The sequence below is a fragment of the Heterodontus francisci genome, chromosome 10, assembly GCF_036365525.1.
Source record: "Heterodontus francisci isolate sHetFra1 chromosome 10, sHetFra1.hap1, whole genome shotgun sequence".
Taxonomy (NCBI): domain Eukaryota; kingdom Metazoa; phylum Chordata; class Chondrichthyes; order Heterodontiformes; family Heterodontidae; genus Heterodontus; species Heterodontus francisci.
In genome coordinates, this window is record NC_090380.1 from 70,594,544 (window position 1) to 70,617,468 (window position 22,925).

Below are 22,925 nucleotides of genomic sequence, written 5' to 3' on the forward strand. Positions count from 1 at the left end.
TCCCCTCCCCACTTCTGCTCCCACCCTTCCACCCCACCAGCCTCTGTATTCAACAGATCATCCTCTAACATTTCTGCCACCTCCAGCATGATGCCACCACTAAACATATCTTCTCCTCCCCTTTCAGCATTATGAAAGGACTGTTTCATCTACAGTACCCTGGTTCATTCCTCAGTCATCCCAATACATCATCCCTGTCCATACAAGCGCAGGAGATGAAACACCTGCCCTCTTATCTCCTCCTTTCTCGCATCCAAGCTCCCAAATGGTCCTTCCAGATGAAACAGCAATTTACTTGTACCTCTTTTAATTTAGTATAATGTATTTACTGCTCACAATACGGTCTCCTTTACATCTGGGAGACTAAACGCAGACTGGGTGACTGCTTTGTGGAACATGTCCATTCAGTCCAACAGCATGACCCCGAGCCTCCAGTCACCTATCATTTTAATTCTCCACCTTGCTCCCACTCTGATTGCTCTTCGCCTGCTGCTGTGTTCCAATGAAGCTCAACACAAGCTTGTGGAACAGCACCTCATCTTTCAACTTGGCACTTTAGTCTTCTGGACTCGACATTGCATTCAACAATTTTAGATTGTATCCCCCGCCCCCATTTTGTCTTGTTTTTCTCTGCTGTTTTTTTTTCTCATTTCCTTTGCTATCGGATGGCAGCTGTTCACATCTCCTCGAGACATGTATACAAAAGCAAAATATTGCAGATGCTGGAAATCTGAAATAAAAACAGAAAATCTTGTTCTGATGAAAGGTCAGAGCTGAAATGTTAACTCACTCTCCAGATGCTGCTGGACCTGCTGCGCATTTCCAACATTTTGTGTTTTTATTCCTCTAGACACATCTTGTTTCTTTACTTGTCCCATGACCACTCCCTTTGGCCTTGTACCATAAAGCCTTTTGCCATTTAATCTCTCCTGCCCTCCACCCGATCACAGATCTTCCCTTTTGTTTTTCCTACCCTCCTGCCTCACTTGCTCAAATTCTATTATATTTTTAACTTTTCCCAGTTCTGATTAAAGTATTGAGCATTTTCTCTTTTTATTTCAAATTTCCAGCACTGTAGTATTTTGGTTTTGTGTTACAAATGTGGATGGTCTCTTGCCTGATGCAATGGAATTACAATACGTGCTCCTGAAGCGCATGGCACGCTTGATGTGCTTAAGGAAACAAAGGCTTTCCCTTTCTTTAACTATGTGATAGAAGCAACATGTCCTAATTTGCAATACTAGTCCTTCATTTTCTATGAGGCAGCTGTTGTGGGACCTTGAGTAAAATGTTTGCCAATTTACTTATGTCACTGTACTTTCCTACTTTTAAAGAGCTTCACCAGTGGGCTGGGATAATTGCCTCTGAGTACTGTGTCTGACGTAGGAAATGCCTAATCTTTGCATGATATTACCTCACAATGTCATCATGTGTTTCCAGTCTCACCATTTAAGGACCAGTACAGACCTGCAACATACTACTCTATCATAATGCACTGGAACTCCAATACTCTACAGTATTATTTCCCATTGTTGATGTTCACTGACATTCACTGTGCAACTAGATAGATCTTAGAGGTGGCAAAAGCATGAATAAGGATTTCACTGGTGATAGGTAAGCTAAGGGCAGAGCTGCTGGTGTTCTAGGAGGTGAAAGTAAGCAATGCTGCTAACAAATAGGATATAGTGTTTGAAGTTCAGTTATAGGTTGAGTTGGATGCCAAGATTTTCCCTACCTAACAAATCATGGGACTATCACAAGGACTATCAATAATTGCAGCCTGGTCAACATTGCCAACCCCTGAAAACAAATTAAATAAAAGCAATTTACTGAAACAGAGGCAGGCCAACTCTAGTTTTCCTCTTTATTTTTCAGGAGACTCCATGTACAAAACCTGATGTGGAAAAAACATTTTGCAGTTTGTTACAAAAATGTAAAATTTAGAGAATGATTCCAAAAAGAAATAAATTACTAAGGCTACATACACACACAATTGTTAGTGTCTATCATGCACCTATTCAATTGAAGTAGATTAAAAATTCAGTAACTCCAAATAATGACCCTAAAATCTGCAAATTTTGTTTCTGTACAAGGTGCAGAAGCTGATGGTTAGTCCTTGGCTCTGTTACAAGGATATTCAATAGAAATCATTTAAAAATTAGTTCCTGTATAAAATTAAGTGTGTACAGTAGTTACATAGTGACACTTCAATAACACTTTCACAAGACTAGAAACCTCACAAGTGAGTTTACCAATCAATCTTATAGCAATGGCTTTGGCTGCCAGAATCCTATAGGATCTCATTTCCACCTTTCTTTTTGCTTTACAGTGACACTGTTGCGTATATGTTGCATTTTACATTCACAGAGACCACAATGGAATCAAGCTGCATAACACAAACATTTGTGGGATATCCCTGTTAATCAAGGAGGCCAGCTTCTTAGTCATAAAACATTCTGACTTTTGCAGATTATAAACAGAATGGAGAACTGTATACAGCAGATTCTAATTGCTTTGTATGATATAGAATGCAAGATGATTTAGTTCTGCAATCTGCCAGTCCCAGGTACTGTTAGTAAATTCCTACTGAAAACAGGAGCTTTACTCTCAAGAAAAAAATATCAGGTAGGATTGAGATTTTGAGACTTATACAGGTCACCTGCCCAACTATTCAACAAATTATAGATGACGTTTTCCATTAAGTATTGTTTATTTCTCTTCAGAGGAAATTATAAATATTTAATATGACCTCTCCTACCCACTGATTCACAGGGTGGGGTGCAGTAGGACTATCTTTGGCAATGGTGCAGTGGTTTGAGTAAGTGGCACCCAAGAATTCTCAGGGGTGAAGCAGTCATTAGTAAATGAACAGCACAACAGGAAATGAAAGAAAAGGCAGTATCACAGGCATCAGAGACTGTTCTATGCAGAGTGTGTTCCTTCAGGGATCACGCTGGATTTTCAGCACTCAGAGAGGGACCTGTATGCCTGAAGATCGTTAATGCTATGTGGCACCTAAAGATTTCCAGCAGAACTCAGACATTTTTATATTGTGCCACATAGGTCTAAACAACTATAAAAGTTTACTTTCTTAAAATGCACACAAAACCCTTTAAATTAAGCCAGTTGGACCCATATAGTTAGTTAGCATTTGTGGTTACATTTCAAGTGACAGGTATAAGGCCAATTTAATCAACAACCTGTTCGGAGGAATGCTACATGAAATTTGAGGTAGTGGTGGCAGAGATAATGCATAAAGAAATGCATTTCCTATCTGCCTGTAACAGAACAGCTACTCTTGATTCAGTAATTACACAGCTTCTGTATTTAAAGTTTGTTAAGAGCCTTTGTGTGCAAAGGTTGTTCCAGTCATACTGTATTCCACTAGAGGGAACAGAAGGTGATTCAACAATTCTTTACGGCTACAACTGGCAGACAAGTCCTTTTCTGCTATAATAAGATCAGTCTGTACCTGTTTCAATGACACTGTGCCTAGCTCCTACAGAGAGATCTTTTGGTCCCAGGCAATGAAGATTCAGTGCTACTACATTCTAGGCAAGTGATGTACCAAGACATTGCATCAACTTTATAGGCCATTTTCCCAGTTTTTTTTCCACCCATGTTATTTTGTCCTCCATTTTCACTCCAACTGTGCAAGTTGGGACTTTAAAATGTACTAGTATGACCACACCTTTCTCCACACAGCTGCCATAAACTTCTTCAAGCTCACTGTCAACAGTACTTTGCAATTGACTACATAGCAGAAGCATGAATCAATGTCAGATCTAATTTTCATCCCAAAGTATCCAGCTTTCATGTGATGCCTCATCCAGTGGCCCAGCTGAAAGCTCACAGAGTTCAACCAAATGGCAGGCAGCCCTGATATTGTACCCCTCAAGCTACTGGGTTACCAGACTTGTGGTTTTACTTTGCACATTGCCATTCTCTGTGGTACTATTTATTCTGCAATTAAATATTAAAGAAAACTGAACGAGGAGACAGAGAAAGATGTCCTGACACGACACATCCCATCAATCAATGCATAAAAATCTCTAATGTACCAATTAACTTTCGGGCAAAGTCAAAAGATACTAAAATTTAGCAACAGAAATCAAACCTTGCTGTAAGATCAATTAGTAAATTCGCTGTCATAGAATATTTGACTTCAGGTAAAAACAAGCCAAAATCATTTTCTGTTGGAACCAGTTTGACAAATATTTAGATGGTTGCTCGGCTCGGTCTGACATACACAAAGGACAAATATGGTACTCTGCTCCTGATCTGATAAAACATTCTTTACAAGAAATGTCAATTTAAAAAATTGCTTAAAACAAAGTTATCTGTTAAAAAATAAAAGATTCAAAGGCCACAACCGTTAAAAAAAGTAAAAAAGAGTAAATTATTTCTCAGAATTTTGACAGCAAATATTTCTGTATAAAAATTCCTTAAGTGGGAGTGCAGTGCATTGTGGGCAAGAGGTGAGCCAGCAGGGCACATTCTGCATTGCACTACCAGAGGTAAAAGTGTGAAGAAAATGAGTTACAGAGTCCTCAGTTAAAGAATGCAGTTCCTACTGGGCAGATCCCAAGATATTAAACAAAATGAAATATGAAGTATTTTACATGCCTGAACCTTTCAGAAATACATGCGTCACTGATTTTTAGTGTGCATGATTTAAAAACACATGAAAGATAAAATTAATGCTCTTTCTTTGCTGTACAAATGTGCTCTAGTGTCCCAAACACATATCTTAGTGTTTATTCAAGCACTTCCCAAGCCCTCTTAAAGTGATATAACTGAAATTACTTCCAATTTTGTGTTAGTGTTGGGGGTGGGTTGGAAAGGGAAGTTCTTCCCTATCTTTACATTACCTGCCTAAGGTAATACATCTACATAAACTCCACATATTGGATAAAACACTATCTATATTGTAACAATGCTTACACTGTGCAAGTCTACATTTGTGAACCAAATTTTCCAAGCACATTTTCTTGGAAAGGCCGGTTCTCTAGAACACTAGGACTGGAAAGATGGGATCTATCTACATCTTCATTTGCAGAACAGGTTTCTAGAAATCGCCATCGACAGCCAGTGTCACAAGTCTTTTCAAACGAAGGCCCAAATCTCTAGAAATACAATTGAGGGCTTCCGAAGAACTTTCTCCAGAGGGCAAGATGGTCAACATACAAAAGAATAGAGTCTCTAGAAACAAGTAGAAAGACAGTGCATTTCTCTCAATATGGAAAATGTTCAGGTTTCTAGAGGTCCATTGCTAGAATGCTGGTATCTGGAAGCAGGCTGATAACAGTCCTCATCAATCGGAGCAAAACAGGCAAGCCCATGATAGGTGGAGTACTTTTTCTTGAAGATTAATACCAGAAAATTTAGGTCACCAGTATTTAGGGAAAAAAAAATCTAAACATGGTCAAAAGATAACACCCGACCCCATCCAAAGTGCAGTTGGATTATCTGACTGATCTGCCACGTGTCCTTGGTATTAACAGCTTACACTGATGTCTCGGACTGAAGACGCAACACGAACTTGTGAGATTTTGGGTCGATGAACTCTTCAGAGAGTTTGATGAAAGGGATTTTTTTCACTACCACTATCAGACTGAAGTCAAGACATTTCAGAGTGAAAACCAAACCATCCTTCAGGCCATTGGTCACCGCCTCTTCACTACTCAGTGTCCACTGACTGGCCAACCATCTGTTCTTATCATACTGAAGGGTGGGTCCTGGGTTCAGATAACGTTCCAAAAAGGCCTATAAATAAAATAAAACATGTGGAAGGGGAGAAAGCTTTGAAACACACAAAAGAAACCTTTGCCACACAATAAATCAGAGGAAAAGTGAAATTATATGCCCCAAGTCTCAATAAAAAGCAGAACATGTACATCTGAGGAGTTTTCAAGATAGCTCACCAAGTCAATTCTCATTAATTCCCTAGTTCTGATAAATTTTCAGATATCAGAAATCTCATTAGAACATGAGAAAGGGAATAGCAAAATAAACAATTTAAAATTTATGGTTAGTAATTTAGTTTATGGGCAGATGTTAATTAGTCAATATTTTAATGCAATCTATTTCATACATTTTTATTATATAGATTATTCTGCTGAATAATGTTAAAATAAGGGAGGAATCCTCTTAAGTACGATTTTCTCCTTCATTCCCTTTATTGGGTTAATCCCACACAAAAGCCAGTTATTCCATCTCGAGTTTCTCCCCAGCCACACAGTTCTTAAGCTATAGCTAGAAAGCCAGGTTTGACAGGTAACTAACAGATTCCACAGTACAGTCTGGAAAGTGACTACTTGGTTTACAAGCTTCTCCATTTAAAACTATACAGTCTAGAAGCAATTTACATTTTGGTCGAATTATGAATTTCTGGTGTAGGATCTGCATTATAAGCAGGTTTTTCTGGGTATGCCAATCTTGTTCTGATCAGCAATCATTTTGCATCAGTACCTTATTTTAACAGATTTTGAAATACCTTTGGTGTCATGTTGTTGGTAACACAGAATGCCAGGTGCTGTAGGATACTCTCCATGGTGTGGTAGTGCTGTTGTCTGGTAGTTCGGAGATATTTCTGTAAAGCTCTCGCCATTGAAGGAAAGATAGACTGTGCTGCATTCAAAGGGTCCATCACCTCTCCAGGAGCTTTCTGTTGCTCGTCATCCTGAAGTCGCCTAATGTGAGTAAAAGCCTCTTCAACTGCAACCACCAACCTGGAGAAACACAAGCCAGAGAGAAAGCAGAAATGATCAGTTTCCTCAACTTTTCCAATTAAATACCTGTCTCCTTCCATGCTTTATTCCTTGGAGTGAAATGTAACAGAATGAATATCAACCATGTCTCATATCCACATTAGAAATTATGTTCAGAATATCAGGTTTAATCGCAGGGATGCTGGTTAAAATAGCTGTGGTGTACTGCCCAATAGCAAACACAGTAAGAAATAATTAGGTTACATGCAAAGTAGTTTTAGTTAAATGCTGTGTAGAGTCCCTTTTATCAATGGAAGTAGAATGCTTCATAATATTTTAAGCTATTTAGTCAGGTTAATTTGAACACTATTCTGCTCCCAATCCTTCCACAACTGGCAATTTAAAACAAAAATAGGTCATCTTCGTTATAATTTATTTATTACTTCTTGCAACAGTGACCAAAATTATCTGTGTCTCTGGACAAAAAAAGGAATTAAAAACCTTGAAGTAAAATTCAACTATGATGGGACTCAAAACGGGTGTGATATAATGCACTGCCCATTATACACCCCATCCGAAAGGGAAATCAGAGGAGTTGTATAATGGGTGGCCAACCCACTATCTCCAGTTTTATGATGCCCACTGAAGTTAAAATTTACCCTCCTTGAGCAAAAACTATTTTGCGCATTGCCAGGAGTCTCTTTGTGCTGACTGCTGTGGAAAATAACCTCAAATGCAGCCAGGCTATGAAAACCGAATGAAATACACCTGCAAATAATTTTTTTCAAAAAGACCACACTAACATTCATGTGTCCAACTGGGACAGGCCATTGAGTCAGTTCTCTCTCTCCTTTGACAACCGTATTTTTGAACGTAGGTACTAGTAGACTAGATGGCACTATGACCTATTCTGTCTGAGGTGGGCTGCGGAAGAGGACATCATTGTTGGGTTAGGATCTCTGTCTGCCAAAGATGTTACGGGCTGTATTTCTGCACCAGAGCAGGACAGAATTTGCTGTGGAGGAACTAATGTAACTTGAAGGCAGCAGCAGCTGTGCAAAGAATTTTTTTTGTTAAAATTTTTGCATTTCTACTATACTCATGCACAGCTGTACTCTTGCACAGGTCTTCATACAATTATACCTTTGAGGCTCCCTCTGCTACTACTGAACATGGGAGGTCATGTTTCCCTCATTTTAATTTCATCAGTATGTGTCTGACTACACACTTTAGGCCACCAGGCCCACCTACTAGAAAATGGGAGGGAGAGACTAGTACATGGCCAAGCATATCCTCAAGCACATTTCCAACCCCAACCACCCCAGATCTGTTGCAAACCTGTCTGGATTAGGCCGGAAAGCCTTGGTCTTACTGTCCACACTGTTATCACAATACCATTCATTCACACTAAATTAACATTCTCTTTAAACTGAACTAAAAGTAGCTATGACACTCTCACTTCCACCTCCCAAATGGGAAAGCCCTATTCTTTATAGAATGACAGAGAATGACAACTTAAAAGTATGTTCCTTACAATATATTTCCAGACTTCCCCATGTTGAGTGAGCCTGTTATTTGACATATTCAGATATTTCCATTACCTTGCACGCCGCTTCCTCACCCTACGATCATGTTCTGCTTCTTCATAGTACAGCTCATTGTGACTTGAATCACGTCTTCTTGCTGCTGCGGCAATCATTGCACGAGACTGTCCAGCTGCATTGTTTCCAGGACCTATGAGTAATTAAATTGTAAGGGATGAATAAACGCTGCTACTGTTAAGAAACTAAACTGACCATCAGCAAGCACCTGTGGTGCTCGCCACAGCTATACCTGAGCAGTCTAATAGTTAATTCATGATATGTAACCCAATTTTTAAATCATGTCTCACAAAATAATTTTTAAGGATTATAAAATTGCAGCTGAAAACAAACATATGAGTCTTTTGCCATTGGCTTCAGTTAAAAATGTAAATGACTTGGTCTTGCCTTGCTCCAGCAGCAGCATGGACACACAATTTCAAGGGTCTTGCGAGCTGCTGCCAGATGTACTTCTGCAATTGATGGAGAGCAGTGATGCATGGAAAAGTAAATAGGGCACAGCATCAATGGGACAACAGTATAGTCTCAGTTTCCTAAATCAGACTCTATACCGGTAAACAGAATACAGCATATGAAGTCTCTGAATACCACGTTCATTCCACTCATGAAGCAGACCTGCATCAGTTTACTTCCACCTTAATTGTTTGTCTTCTTTGCTTGTAGAATAAAGACAGCTTTTCAATAACTTCATGTCCCCTCACATGTACTTACAAAATCTCTCCTAATCCGATGTAAATCACATACAATATAATTTCTATTGACAGCAAGAAGATTCAATTTTCAATTTTACATTTATGAAAACTGTCAGAAATCTCTTAATAAATTCTGATAATGAATGAGTTTTAAAAAAATTCTTTCATGGGATGTAGGCATCACATTTGTTGCCCATGATGGCTTGCTAGGTCATTTCAAAGGGCAGTTAAGAGTCAACCACATTGCTATGGATCTGGAATCACATGTAGGCCAGACCAGGTAAGGATAGCAGATTTCCTTCCCTAAAGAGCATTAGTGAACCAGATGGGTTTTTACGACAATCAATGATAGCTTCATGATACAATTATGAGCCGAGCTTTCAAATCCAGAACTTTATTAATTAATTGAATTAATTAATTGATTGAATTTAAATTTCACCAGCTGCCATAGTGGAATTTGAACTCGTGTCCCCAGGACATTAGCCTGGGCCTCTGGATTACTGTGACATTACCACTATGACACAGTCTCCCCCAATCACTACTTGAGGGCATACAGCATCTTTGGTCTTTACATGAGAAGTGTGTTAGATTGAATGTCTTAGAAAAAGGTATGAAACAGAATAAGGGAAATATACCCTCAGCTACATCCTCACACCTGTGAGGAGTCACCAAGCTTCAGTTCATCACAGAAATGTGGCCAAGATTGGGAACTCAGAAAAGCATGAAATCAAGTCTATGGATCATCATGTCTAACATGAGCCTGACTCATTTTGCAGCTTTGAGTTTAAATTTCCTAAAGACAATAAAAAATCACAATTCTTTTACTATTTTTAAAGATTTGTGAACAATTAGCTTTCATTTAGAGTATCTTTCTTGATCCACTTTTGTATGTTGCTTGCCAGCCAGTTCAATGCAACATTACCAAACATGTTATCCACAAGAAATAAGTGTGAATGAGGCCCTCGTAAAGACCTGGTACGGTGGCTCTTCACCAAGCTGAAGGAGAAGCTGGAGAAGTGTACTTTTGAAGAGAGTAACCAAACCCCAACCCCTTAGGCTATCATCAAAGCAAGATTCTCTCTCATCTATTTAAACATGGGATTTTGCTGCAGTGTGTCCTTCTCAGCAATATTCAGGGGTCACTTACACTGCAGCTTGAGGTCTACTGCTGTGGGGGTTCCAGCTGGGAAGACATGTTTACAGGCTCTAACTCAACTGGAATTCTAACAGCAGTGCCAAGGAGAAAGCAGTGCATATTTCTGGTATACAGGCGAGTAAGACTTACCTGGGAGGTGGTGGGCCTTTGACAGCATTGAATCTTTTCACAAGGGTCCATTTTTCTCACATATCAATTGTACCAAGAATCAAAATTTCTTGGGAGAGGAGGAGGGATGCCCTACAGGCACCAGAAACTACACTTTGCATCACCCAGGGAATTTAACTTTTTGGCTTTGGTCACAGGCCTTAATTCAGGACTGTTTATCAGTTGAACATTGTTGATTTGAAGCTGTCCTTCCGTATTTCCAAGTTTTGTGGGTTCACATGCGTGAAATTCTGTTGATGATGCACAATAGTAAGAATTCTATCATCTATATTTTTCTCTGGCATTTCAAAACCCATTCTACGATGGTCATTTAGCAAGTCCTTAAAATATAAAGCTGAACTCGCATGAAGTGGGGAACATTTTTTGAGGGTCATATCCTGGCTGGATTACTTCTGCATGTACTTACCATCCACGTTGTAGACTTTCAGTCCAGCCATGTGTTTGGCAGCACGGGATTTTGCAGCAGTCAAGAGCGCTGGGTTGTGGACAGTAAAATCCTTGTAGTAATTCTCCAGAATGACAAGAGCGGCTCGCTGGATACTGCAATCACAGGATAACATTTATGAACGTATATTTACAGAACAGCGAAACAACTCATCCGATCCTACCTCAGATGTCACTAACTAAAGATTTTTCCAAATGGATTTTTTTGTTTTTAAAAACTTGTTCTTGCTTACATTGCTTAGGAGTCAGAGTTAGACATGGATTTAGCACTTTCTGGGCAATTTAAACTGTTTGATCCATGGCATAAATTTTAATTAGATCATCAAAGATTAACATCTGAACAAATGCTGGAACTTTTCTTTGGACTTCAGCTGTATGATTGCTTGTGACACATCCAATTATGGTGAATAAACTTCATGTATTGAAACAAAATTCTGAAGTTCTCAGGAACAAGGAGAGTTGGGGTAACACATCACAGTTTAGTATATATTAGAACAGGAGCTATTAGCCCTTTGTTCTATCTAGATTGTACTGAAGAGGACAGAATCAAGACTTCTAGAACAGACTTCAGCTTACATTCAGATTTTAGGAATCAAACCTTTTAACTAGTAGTCAAACTGTTTTGTATAATTGGGGGTAGAATATTTCAGAGTAGGTTGAATACAGCTTGGATAAACAACATTTTCTAACATCAGTCTTGGTGATGAAAGAGTTTTGTCTCAAATAATGTCTAGTCAGTTTACAAATATTTAGATTCTGTTTCTTTCAAGCCTTTCCAATGTACTCAACTTTCCATCAGTCCTCCACCCACATAGCCATCTACCATCCACCTAAGCTAAGCAATGGCTTAATTGTACTAATGAAGGAGTTAGGATTTACTCATTAGAACAACTGTTCTGTCCACTGTAGTTAAGTGCAGATCAAAGCCAAAATTTATTGTAGTTTCTCTGAACCCATGGTATGCAATTTTATAGACGGATTGGGAAACGTTACTTAAAGGGATGATGGTGGATAGGCAATGGCAAACATTCAAAGAGCGCATGGATGAACTGCAACAATTGTTTATTCCTGTCTGGCGCAAAAGTAAAACGGGAAAGGTAGCCAAACCATGGCTTACAAGGGAAATTAGAGATAGCATTAGATCCAAGGAAGAGGCATATAAATTTGCCAGGAAAAACAACAGACCTGAGGATTGGGAGCAGTTTAGAATTCAACAAAGGAGGACCAAGGGATTGATTAAGAAGGGGAAAATAGAGTACGAGAGTAAGCTTGCGGGGAACATAAAAACTGACTCTAAAAGTTTCTATAGGTATGTGAAGAGAAAAAGATTGAAGACAAATGTAGGTCCCTTACAGTCAGAAACAGGGGAATGTATTATGGGGAATAAAGAAATGGCTGACCAACTAAATGCATACTTTGGTTCTGTCTTCACAAAGGAGGACACAAATATCATACCAGACATGTTGGGGAACACAGGGTTTAGTGAGAGGGAGGAACTGAAGGAAATCACTATTAGTCGAGAAATGGTGTTGGGGAAATTGATGGGATTGAAGGCCGATAAATCCCCAGGGCCTGATAATCTACATCCCAGAGTACTTAAGGAAGTGGCCCTAGAAATAGTGGATGCATTGGTGGTTATCTTTCAAGATTCTATAGACTCTGGAACAATTCCTACAGATTGGAGGGTAGCTAATGTAACCCCACTATTTAAATAGGGAGGTAGAGAGAAAACAGGGAATTATAGACCAGTCAGCCTGACGTCGGTAGTGGGGAAAATTCTAGAGTCTATTATCAAAGATTTTATAGCAGAGCACTTGGAGAACAGTGGTAGAATCGAATAGAGTCAGCATGGATTTACAAAAGGGAAATCATGCTTGACAAATCTACTAGAATTCTTCGAGGATGTAACTAGTAGAGTTGATGAGGGGGAGCCAGTGGATGTAGTTTATTTGGACTTTCAGAAGGCTTTCGACAAAGTCCCACACAAGAGATTAGCGTATAGAATTAAAGCGCATGGGATTGGGGTAGTGTATTGTGATGGATAGAAAATTGGTTGGTAGACAGGAAACAAAGAGTAGGAATAAACTGATCTTTTTCCGAACGGCAGGCAGCAACTAGTGGGGTACCGCAGGGATCGGTGCTAGGACCCCAGCTATTACAATATATATTAAGGGAACTTATATTAAGGGACAAGGGAACTAAATGTAAAATCTCCAAATTTGCAGATGACACAAAACTGGGTGGGAGCCGAGTTGTAAAGAGGATGCAGAGAGGCTTCAGGGTGATTTGGACAAGTTGAGTGAGTGGGCAAATGCATGGCAGATGCAGTATAATGTGGATAAATGTGAGATTATCCACTTTGGTTGCAAAAACAGGAAGGCAGATTATTATCTGAATGGCTATAAACAGAGAGAGGGAACATGCAGCGAGACCTGGGTGTTCTCGTACAGAAGTCGCTGAAGGTAAGCATGCAGGTGCAACAGGCAGTAAAAAAAAAGCAAATGGTATGTTGGCCTTCATAGCGAGAGGATTCGACTACAGGAGCAGGGATGGTCTTGCTGCAATTGTACAGGGCCTTGGTGAGGCCACAACTGCAATATTGTGTGCAATTTTGCTCTCCTTATCTGAGGAAGGATGTTCTTGCTATAGAGGGAGTGCAGCAGAGGTTTACCGGACTGATTCCTGGGATGGTGGGACTGACGTATGAGGAGAGATTGAGTCGGTTAGGATTATATTCGCTGGAGTTCTGAAGAGTGAGGGGGGATCTCATAGAACCCTATAAAATTCTAACAGAACTTGACAGGGTAGATGCAGGAAGGATGTTCCCGATGGCGGGGGAGTCCAGAACCAGGGGTCATCGCCTAAGGATACGGGGTAAACCTTTCAGGACTCAGATGAGGAGAAATTTCTTCACCCAGAGAGTGGTCAGCCTGTAGAATTCACTGCGGCACAGTGGCCTCACAGCTCCAGCGACCCGGGTTCAATTCTGGGTACTGCCTGTGTGGAGTTTGCAAGTTCTCCTTGTGTCTGCGTGGGTTTCCTCCGGGTTCCTCCCACATGCCAAAGACTTGCAGGGTGATAGGTTAATTGTCCATTATAAATTGCCCCTAGTGTAGGTAGGTGGTAAGGAAATATAGGGACAGGTGGGGATGTGGTAGGAATATGGAATTAGTGTAGGATTAATATAAATGGGTGGTTGATGGGCGGCACAGACTCGGTGGGCCGAAGGGCCTGGTTCGGTGTTGTATCTCTAAACTAAACTAAACCACAGAAAGCACTTGAGGTCAAAACATTGTACGTTTTCAAGAAGGAGTTACATATAATTCTTGGGGCGAAAGGGATCAAAGGATATGGGAAAGTGGGAACAGGTTACTGAGTTGGATGATCAGCCTTGACCATAAAGAATGGCGCAGCAGGCTCGAAGGCCTGAATGGCCTACTCCTGCTCCTATTTTCTATGTTTCTATGCACTTATTGCCAGTAAAGCATAATCACCATCTGTGCTTTTTGAGAGGATGGGACAGAGAAAGAGAATAAGCCGTAACTTGTGTAGATATGAAAATATCTCTCAATGTTTGCATTTTATATTTGGCAATGATTCACAAATAAGGAATGACAACTTGCTGTATCCGGGGTAAATGCTGAATCTATCCCCAAAATCAATGTAAATAAGTTGTATTGATACATTCATATAATGTATAAGACAGACCTGTGGTGTTTATGGAGGCATTACAAAAAATGCCACGGCAGAAAGGAGGAGATATTAGAAGGTGTGCCCAAAAGCTTGATCAAAGGGCTGGATTTTAAGGAGGGTATTAAAGGAGTAGAACAGGGTAAAGAGATTAAGGAGTTTAAGGAAGGAACTCCAGAGTTTGGGAGCTGAGGCAGCTGAAGACGCAGCTGCTAACAGTGCAGCAAAGGCACACGGGATGCACAAGTGGTCAGAGTCAGTGAAAGAGTTCCGGGGAAGAAAATTAGAGAGATATGACAAGCGAAGTGATGAAGGAATTTAAGCACAAAGACGAGAACTTCAATCTTGAGACATTGGGAACTGGAAGCCTATGTAGATCAGCAAGGATAGGGGTGATGGATTAACAGGATACGGGCAGCAGAGTTTTGGATGAACTAGTTTATGGAAGGTGGATTATAGAATGTTAGAGGTGAAAACAAGACAGTCTTTCTGCTGGAAAGGCTCTAGGGTTGGAAGCTCAACTTCGGGGTCAAATATGATGCAGAGGCTGTAAACGGTCTGACTCAGTGTGAAACAGTAGCCAGGGAGGAGGCTGGAGTTTGTGGCAAGGATATTGAGCTATGGCAGGGGCAGAGGACAATAGCTTCAGTCTTTCCAAAGTTAAGCTGGAGAAAACTGAGCCTCATACAGGACTGGATATTGGACAAATAGTCTGACAGCAAAGAGCCAGCAGAGGGATTGAAAGAGATGACAGAGGAAGACAGCTAGGCATCAATGTAGACGTGGCGGGTGGGGGGGGTGGGGGGGGGGAGAGAGGGGGGCGGGGGCAGGGTGGGGAGTCAAGGTGGATTGTTGGAGGGATTCCTGAGGTGATGCTGTCGGAATGGAAAGAGAAGCTGCTGGAGGAGGTTCTCTGACTAGAAATGGATAAATATAACTGGAGGCAAGTGAGAACAGTCCCACTGAGTTGGACAATGGAGATGAGACATCGAAGGAGGATGGTGTGGTTGACCATGTTAAATATCACAGTGAGGTTGAGGAGGGGGAGGAGAAGATTGTGGACCATCGCCCATCACATGAATGTCAATCTGACTGATTGGAGAGGATCAAACTTGAAGCTGCAGGAAACATAGGCATGAATTTGGGAGAAGATCATTTATAATGTACACCGTGCGCTAATGAGATCCTATAAATCATAAAGAACACCTCACTGAAAGATTATAAAAGACACAAAATAACAGTGGATAATCATAGCCTTTCTTTTAGTTTATTAAATATGCCCATGATCTCACTGATGACCTGAAGTTTGATTTCAGGTTGGGCCAGCCACAGCATAATTAAGTGCGACACAACTGGTCTCAGTGCTCCTTGGTCAGGGTAGTATAATATTCGGGGGTAGATGGTGGTGTAGTGGTAATGTCACTGGACTAGTAATCCACAGGTTCATGCTAATGCCCTGGGACCACGACATCTGGTGGAATGCAAATTCATTAATTAAGAAATGTAATTAATAAAAATCTGGAATTGAAAGCTAGTCTCAGTAACGGTGCCATGGAACTATCATCGATTGTGGTTTACTAATGGCATTAGGGAAGGAAATCTGCCATCCAGCTGGTCTGGCCTACATGTGACTCCAGACCCACAACAATGTGGATGACTCTTAACTGCCCTTTGAAATGGCCTAGCAAGCCACTCTAGTTTAGGGATGGACAACAAATGCTGGCCTTGCCAGCGATGCCCAGATCCTATGAAAGAATTTTAAAAAGTGTCCTGCTCCTGACTGCTATGAGCAACTTGTGCTAGAAAGTATATAAAGGTTATGTGAAGCCAGAAACAGGAGTAACACTGATTAGCCGCACACAAAGAATAGGTGAAGCACAGGAGGGCTTCAGTCATCCATCAAATGGAGTGCCGCAGTAGCACTTATAGCCTTCAGGACAGAACTGATGAAATGAATTAGGTACTGGCAAACCCCTCCCATCCCCGTGGGAAGCAAGATTCACTGACATTATTGGAAATCAGCTTTCAGATTAACACAACATGTTTAAAGAGGTTAGAAGTACAAGATAAGAATTTTTATTAAGAGTCAAGAATCCACTGATGATGGGCAGAGCTGTCTCGACATTCAGCCACTGCTTAACATTTACTGTTATTGGTCAGAGCTCGTCACTACTGTAATTAAAAGATGTACAGGAGGAGGAAATTCATAAAGATAATCAGTGATCAAACAAATCCAGGATTTTGGCCAAGTCTTAGCTATCTCAAACTCTCATTTATGGCCATTTTAAAACAAGAGAACGTTAATTATCCAAGATTGCACAGTATAAATGCATTCAGCCACTGGTTCTAAACATCCAAATGGTTTCATCTTGTGCCTTGAGCATCAATTTGTCAGAAGATAACAATACTCAAAACGCCTGAGTTTAAAAAGCATTTTACCATGGGCCCATCTAATAGTACAGTTGCATTGCAATGCCACATCTCTGCCAGCAGAGGCCCCCAGTGAAGTGTTTAAATGCTGGAGCCCTATTAACAGTGAAACCTCAGATTGAGTACATCCTTTGGTTTAATTTTCACACTGATTTTATGTCTGTAGCAGTGCAAGTCAGAAATACTGATCAACTGGCACAACCAGTAAACATCACCAGAAATCATTATGAACAGGTCTGAAGATCCTTCCTCAGGGATGGAATATTACAGATATACAGCATTTAAAACAGAAATGAGAAAGAGGAAAAACACACAGGAAAAAAAAACAGAATGGCCTGTGAAGTGTTTGGGTGGAGATCAGGAGATGGTTAATTAGCAGTAGTGATATCAGCAGGAGACAAAAGAAGGCATAATGAGAGGAAACAAATAAATAAAGACCTATGTAATATAGAGTGTGTGTAAATAGTAAAGGAAAGCATAATAAACCAGCCAGAGGGAGCAGGCTCCAGTGACCTGGAAGTCTGATGGAAACAAAGATCAACACCAAGGGTGTACATCACCCCAGATCATGGCGAGGCAGGGAGAGATGCCACAGCTGGGATAAGAGTGAAACCACAAAAAGGCAATTGTGTGGGGCTGCATTACGGAAAGGAAAGGCTGTGGAGGAAGATGGAGTGGTTTACTGTGTCAAACACTGCAAAAAATTTAAGTTGGACAAAACAATGTTTTTCCATTATATAGAATGTGACTTTGACCAGAGCAGTCTCAGTGTTACAGACAGTGTTGAAGTGAGACTAAAGGAATTCAAACAAAGAATTGCAGATGAGCTTGGAGCTGGATGCCATTCAAAAACCTGTAGAGAAGAATTTCATTCTTTCCTGTAAATCACTACGATCTTCCTAAATTCTTCTAGCTCTTAAAACTCAAGATTGACTGAATCACTACTTCTAGATTTACTATAACTCTTTACAACATCAGTGTGTTATATCCGATGGGCCTTAACCCCTCACAGTTCAAAGAAAATTCTTCAAGAATCTTGAATTTACAATAATTCATACAAACTGGGAAGAAAATAATCAAAGGAACGATAAAGATAAAAATAAAGAAACATGAAAAAGAATGAGAGACAGGTAAAATTAAAGTGGTTAGACCAGATGATGTGAAAATACTCATGTCATGTTCAGTGTTCTGCTGGGCTCATTTGATAATATTCCCAGTATCATTACAGCAACCAGAAGGTAACAAGCTTGCACTTTTGAAACCAGAGGTGCTCCTCGTTCAGAAATTTACTGAGACTGGGAGAGACAACTGGCTACATTTGGTTGTGCTTGCATTGGTTAATCTTCATGTAATGCAGCTGGTGCAGTCAACAAAAAGAGCAATCACAGGGACAGTGCATGTAGCAGTTCTTTTCATCCATTGAAGCTAAATTAGCAACTTTACATCTTAAATGTTCAAAATGGAAGCAATTTCTTCTAGCTAGTATTGCAAAACAATAAAGAAAGTGGAAAAGGGATGAATTCATGCCACCTGATCATGGGATAGAGATTACAGGACTCATGCATGTTGCAACATCCAATATGAAATAAGCTGCTCCACAGTTGACAGTCATCAACCTCAGGAGTGTGAAGCACAAATTGTATTGCAAATTACCTTATTCAGCAGGTCAGTAGGATAGAACATAGATCTATGGTAAATGTTTTATCTAACTTCAAAAGCTTTATATTTTAAATTCAGCAACACCAATTAAAAGTATATGCCATTTTTACTGTAATTGGACAATGAACCTGAAGTACTAAACTTGAGATTCTGTCAAAGGTAATTAGCACTAACACACCACCATAATAGAGAAGATAGATGCAAACTGGCATACACAATATCACTCACCAAAACTGAAATGGTGCTCTGTAAAAGTGTAGAGATACAAGTCAACTGTACATAGCAGGAGCTAGAGTGTTTTTCACAGCAAGATAAACACTTCACCCACTGATGGCAGCTGCTTTGACTCTACCAAACATCAGTTTTTCTGTTCCTTTTCTTTCTTGACATCCCATAATGGTTGCCGTTCTCAACTGTGTTACTACAGTTGAAACTGCTCTGCAAAGCTTGTACAATGATTTTGTATATTAAAGAAAGGAGTAATAACTGCAGCCATTTATACTTGGGCATTACAATTCTGAGCAAATCCACATTCAATATTAATTTACACGTATAAAACTAACTCATACATCACAAACTAATGCTCATTTTCTCTTGGACATTTCAATTTTATCCTGAGCTGTAAGCTTTCTTAACGGGCATGCATAAAAGTGTTGGAAGATAATAGGAATAAAAAAATGCAGATGAAAAACTACAGTGGCATACTGTATTTAGTGTTCCTTACAGTATTGCTACATGTCACATACCTCAGTAGGCCCAGACTGTAGAAATGGGATTCCCCATCAGTTGACCGGGTCACTTTCACAGTGAACATGGGCTGCAGCTGGCGTAATTCCAGCAGAACGATTGCCAGGTAGTGGATAAACAAGAGGGCATCCACCAGCGAAACTGCGTACTGAACAATGCCTTGGTAATTTGGATCTCTTGAGTCCAGAATACGTACTCCATAGAACAGCCAATAGGAAACCACAAACACAAAGATCAGCACCATCAGGAGTGCCCGGAACACGAAGACTCGTGGCATCTGAGCCTTTGGTTTGCGGAAGAAGAGTGCCCAGGTTCCAATGAGAAGGATGAGAAGCTTGAAGGCGACAGAGATGAATAGCCCTTCGCATACAGTACCGCAGGGTTCAAGTACTTCCCGCCACAGAACTTGAGGCAGTACCATAAAGGCAATGGGAGTTAAAAAGACCAATACTCCAAGTACAGCAGCAATGGCTATCCCTAAATGCCGAGTACAGTCCAGCCCTGTGTCATCCACATCCTTTGTGATCCTCGCAATGTCTTCCTGCGATATACTGTGTTCTGAAGTCCCAGTGATGGCTGTTGTGGTTTCCCCCCAGTTATCATCCTGCAAGGTAAAATGCTAATAAACAGATTTGCACTTTACAAACCTTTTACTGAGATCAGCAACTAAATGAAGACGAATCCAATGATTTATTTTTGAAGCTTTTAACCTGCCCAAAGAGAGTTTTGATATATTTTCTAATTAAATCCCAATATTATATCAGTTTCATATCAAATCAGTAAGCGTACCAAATTTTCAACAACTCCCCAAACCAGCAGTGAAATATAGTTCTGCGTTAAGAAGCACAAGACCACCAAAATAAGCTCAAGATCTACTAAAATCAAATGACTATTCAATTTTTTAATATCTATGCTATTACAATACTTTTGATTCTGCAACCCTTCATAATTTTGTGAACTAATTATTTAAAGCTACCATTTTTGAGACCAAAAATTACACCTTCAATGGGAATATTTTAATCAAATCTACCACAGAAACTACAATAACATGGTTTAATTATTCAGCAAGTGTGTGAATCCCAGTATCTAATTCTGCAGAGTAGGAGGATACATGGCTTAATTTAGCCATGATTTTTTTTCTAAAAGTACATACCTTTTCCATAACTAGCAGTTAGGGGAATATTTCCACACTTGTTTACATTGCCCTTAGACAGTGACAAAAGGAAATCATCCCTATAATTATTTTATTGAACCTCCTCTTTCCTTTATCAAGATTTGCATCTTGATTGCCTCATGTGTGTGGTTAGTCTGCCACTTCCACCACTGCTCATATTCTTCAGATGGTCTTTCTCACATATGCTACCACAAACAGGTCAGTAATTTAATCCAGCTTCGAGGAATAATTGAAATCAAATCCCTTTTTTAACCAGGTGAGATTCTGAGGCAGCTGCTGCAACAGCTTTTTAAAGAATGTCCTTGCTGCCTTTCCACCTTGAACACACACTACAGTTTTGCTTTTATGCTTGGACATCGTGCAAAGACCTCAGGATGAAGAGGAGAATGGATTTCAGCACATCTGAAAAGGTGTAGATCCTGGCTAATAGAATTTTCTGTTAAATCTATCACTGTTGTAACCAATACCTTTCCTGCCTCGCACATGCTCTATCCGCGGTGCTCTACCTCAGAGGACACTAGCAGAAACGAATCTCTGTACAATAACTCTACGTAAATGGCATTGTACACAGTTCCAAGTCATCCTCTTAACTCCCCTCAGCTGCCCAAACTGTTGAACTGCAACAGGACTGAATCGCATTGATTTGCTAAACCCGTGGCCTGATTAACCAAAGTCCAAACCTTCAGTGCTGCAATGGGTGTGCAAGTTACTCTGGGCTCGATAACATTTAGCTAATTTGTGGTAGATAAGTACGGTACAGGATTGCTTGGCATTTTTGTTACCTCCTCACTGAGGAAATTTACACAAGCTCACCAATTGCCTTTTAAAAACATCATAAAATTTACCGAACAAATACAGTTCTTTTTTAAAAAATGACTGCAGCCATGAACTTTAGCGAATACATTCTTATTCCATTAAAAAAAGAACTCCCACGATGACAAACAATACGATTGAACACAGAGACTAAAACTGAGACAAAAAAGTTGTAGGCAGAAAAGGTTACAGGGTGGAGCAAAGGTTACACAGACCCGCAGTGCACGCATAAACTGCCTGTCCTAACAAATTCTACTTCAACCACTGATAAGAACAATTTGCATTAATATAATCTATAAAATCCCCAAGGCGTTTTAAACAGGGAAAGAAAACATAATAGGAATAGATAAAGGAAAGGGCACTGAGGCATACTTTGGAGTTCGGAGAGGTAACCAAGATGATGATTATTAATTAGATTTTTAAAAGTAAAGAGATGGAAGAATGACTGGAGAATTGAGCTGAGGCGATGACTCTGCCACCAACAATTGAGTGAAGGGAGGAGATGGTCTACATAAGGCTAAGAGTTGGAGGATCAAAGGAAGCAAAAGGGCTTTTAAGAGTAAGGAGAGGAAATTGCAAACACAAGATGGGCGAGGCCATGTAGACATTGGAAGACAAGGGAAAGGATTCTAAGTTTAATGTATATAGGGTAAGGACTAAGTGTAGGTCATCAAGTACAGGGTTAATGGGCAACTAAGACCTAGTGCATCATAGGCCATTGAGTTTTGAGCAATGTGGACAAGGGCACATGTATGCCACAGTAATTACATGTGGAATGGAACTGCTACTATTTAATGAATCTTACAAAGTGACAATTATACATAGCAAATATATTCATTATTAAAAAACAGAACATTACAATGCTACAAAGCTAGGGAAGTTCCAGTGCTGTGTCACTGTGGGTTTGAAATGATAAAAGGATTCAACAGAGTAGATACAGATAAGCTATTTCCTCTGGTGGGGGAATCCAGAACAAGCAGACACAAAGGAAAAATTAGAACTAGTAGAATGGTAAAATTAGAGTTAGGACATTTAGAAGTGAAATCAGGAAGCAGTTTTTCACACAATGGGTACAGGATATCTGGAATTCAGTCCCCCAGAAGGCTGTGAATGCTGGACCAATTTAAATCCTCAAGACTAAGATCAACAGTCTTTTTTGTTTATTAGGTAAGGATATTAGGCGGCGCAGTGGTTAGCACTGCAGCCTCACAGCTCCAGTGACCCGGGTTCAATTCTGGGTACAGCCTGTGTGGAGTTTGCAAGTTCTCTCTGTGTCTGCGTGGGTTTCCTCCGGGTGCTCCGGTTTCCTCCCACATGCCAAAGACTTGCAGGTTGATAGGTTAATTGGCCATTATAAATTGCCCCTAGTATAGGTAGGTGGTAGGGAAGTACAGGGACAGGTGGGGATGTGGTAAGAATATGGAATTAGTGTAGGGTTAGTGTAAGTGGGTGGTTGATGGTCGGCACAGACTCGGTGGGCCGAAGGGCCTGTTTCAGTGCTGTATCTCTAAACTAAACTAAATTAAGGGATATAGATCAAAGATGGGTAAATGGAATTAGGTATAGATCAGCCACGATCTAACTGAAATGCAGCAAAGGCTTGAGAGGCTGAATGCCTACTCTTGTTTCTATGTCACAGGT

At 40.2% G+C, this 22,925-nt stretch overlaps 1 protein-coding gene across 1 annotated transcript in view; it reads right to left on the reverse strand.

Moving 5' to 3' along the window:
- Positions 1–1,855: 1,855 nt before the first annotated feature.
- LOC137374513 (vang-like protein 1) overlaps positions 1,856–22,925 on the reverse strand; it is a 49,597-nt gene continuing 28,527 nt past the window's right edge. The window contains exons 4-8 of the mRNA XM_068040708.1: positions 19,297–19,901; positions 10,734–10,867; positions 8,312–8,444; positions 6,497–6,731; positions 1,856–5,766 (exon numbers count right to left, since the gene is read on the reverse strand). Of these exons, the coding sequence (XP_067896809.1) occupies positions 5,506–5,766; positions 6,497–6,731; positions 8,312–8,444; positions 10,734–10,867; positions 19,297–19,901 (1,368 nt within the window). The 3' untranslated portion in view covers positions 1,856–5,505. The remainder of the gene's footprint in view (positions 5,767–6,496; positions 6,732–8,311; positions 8,445–10,733; positions 10,868–19,296; positions 19,902–22,925) is intronic.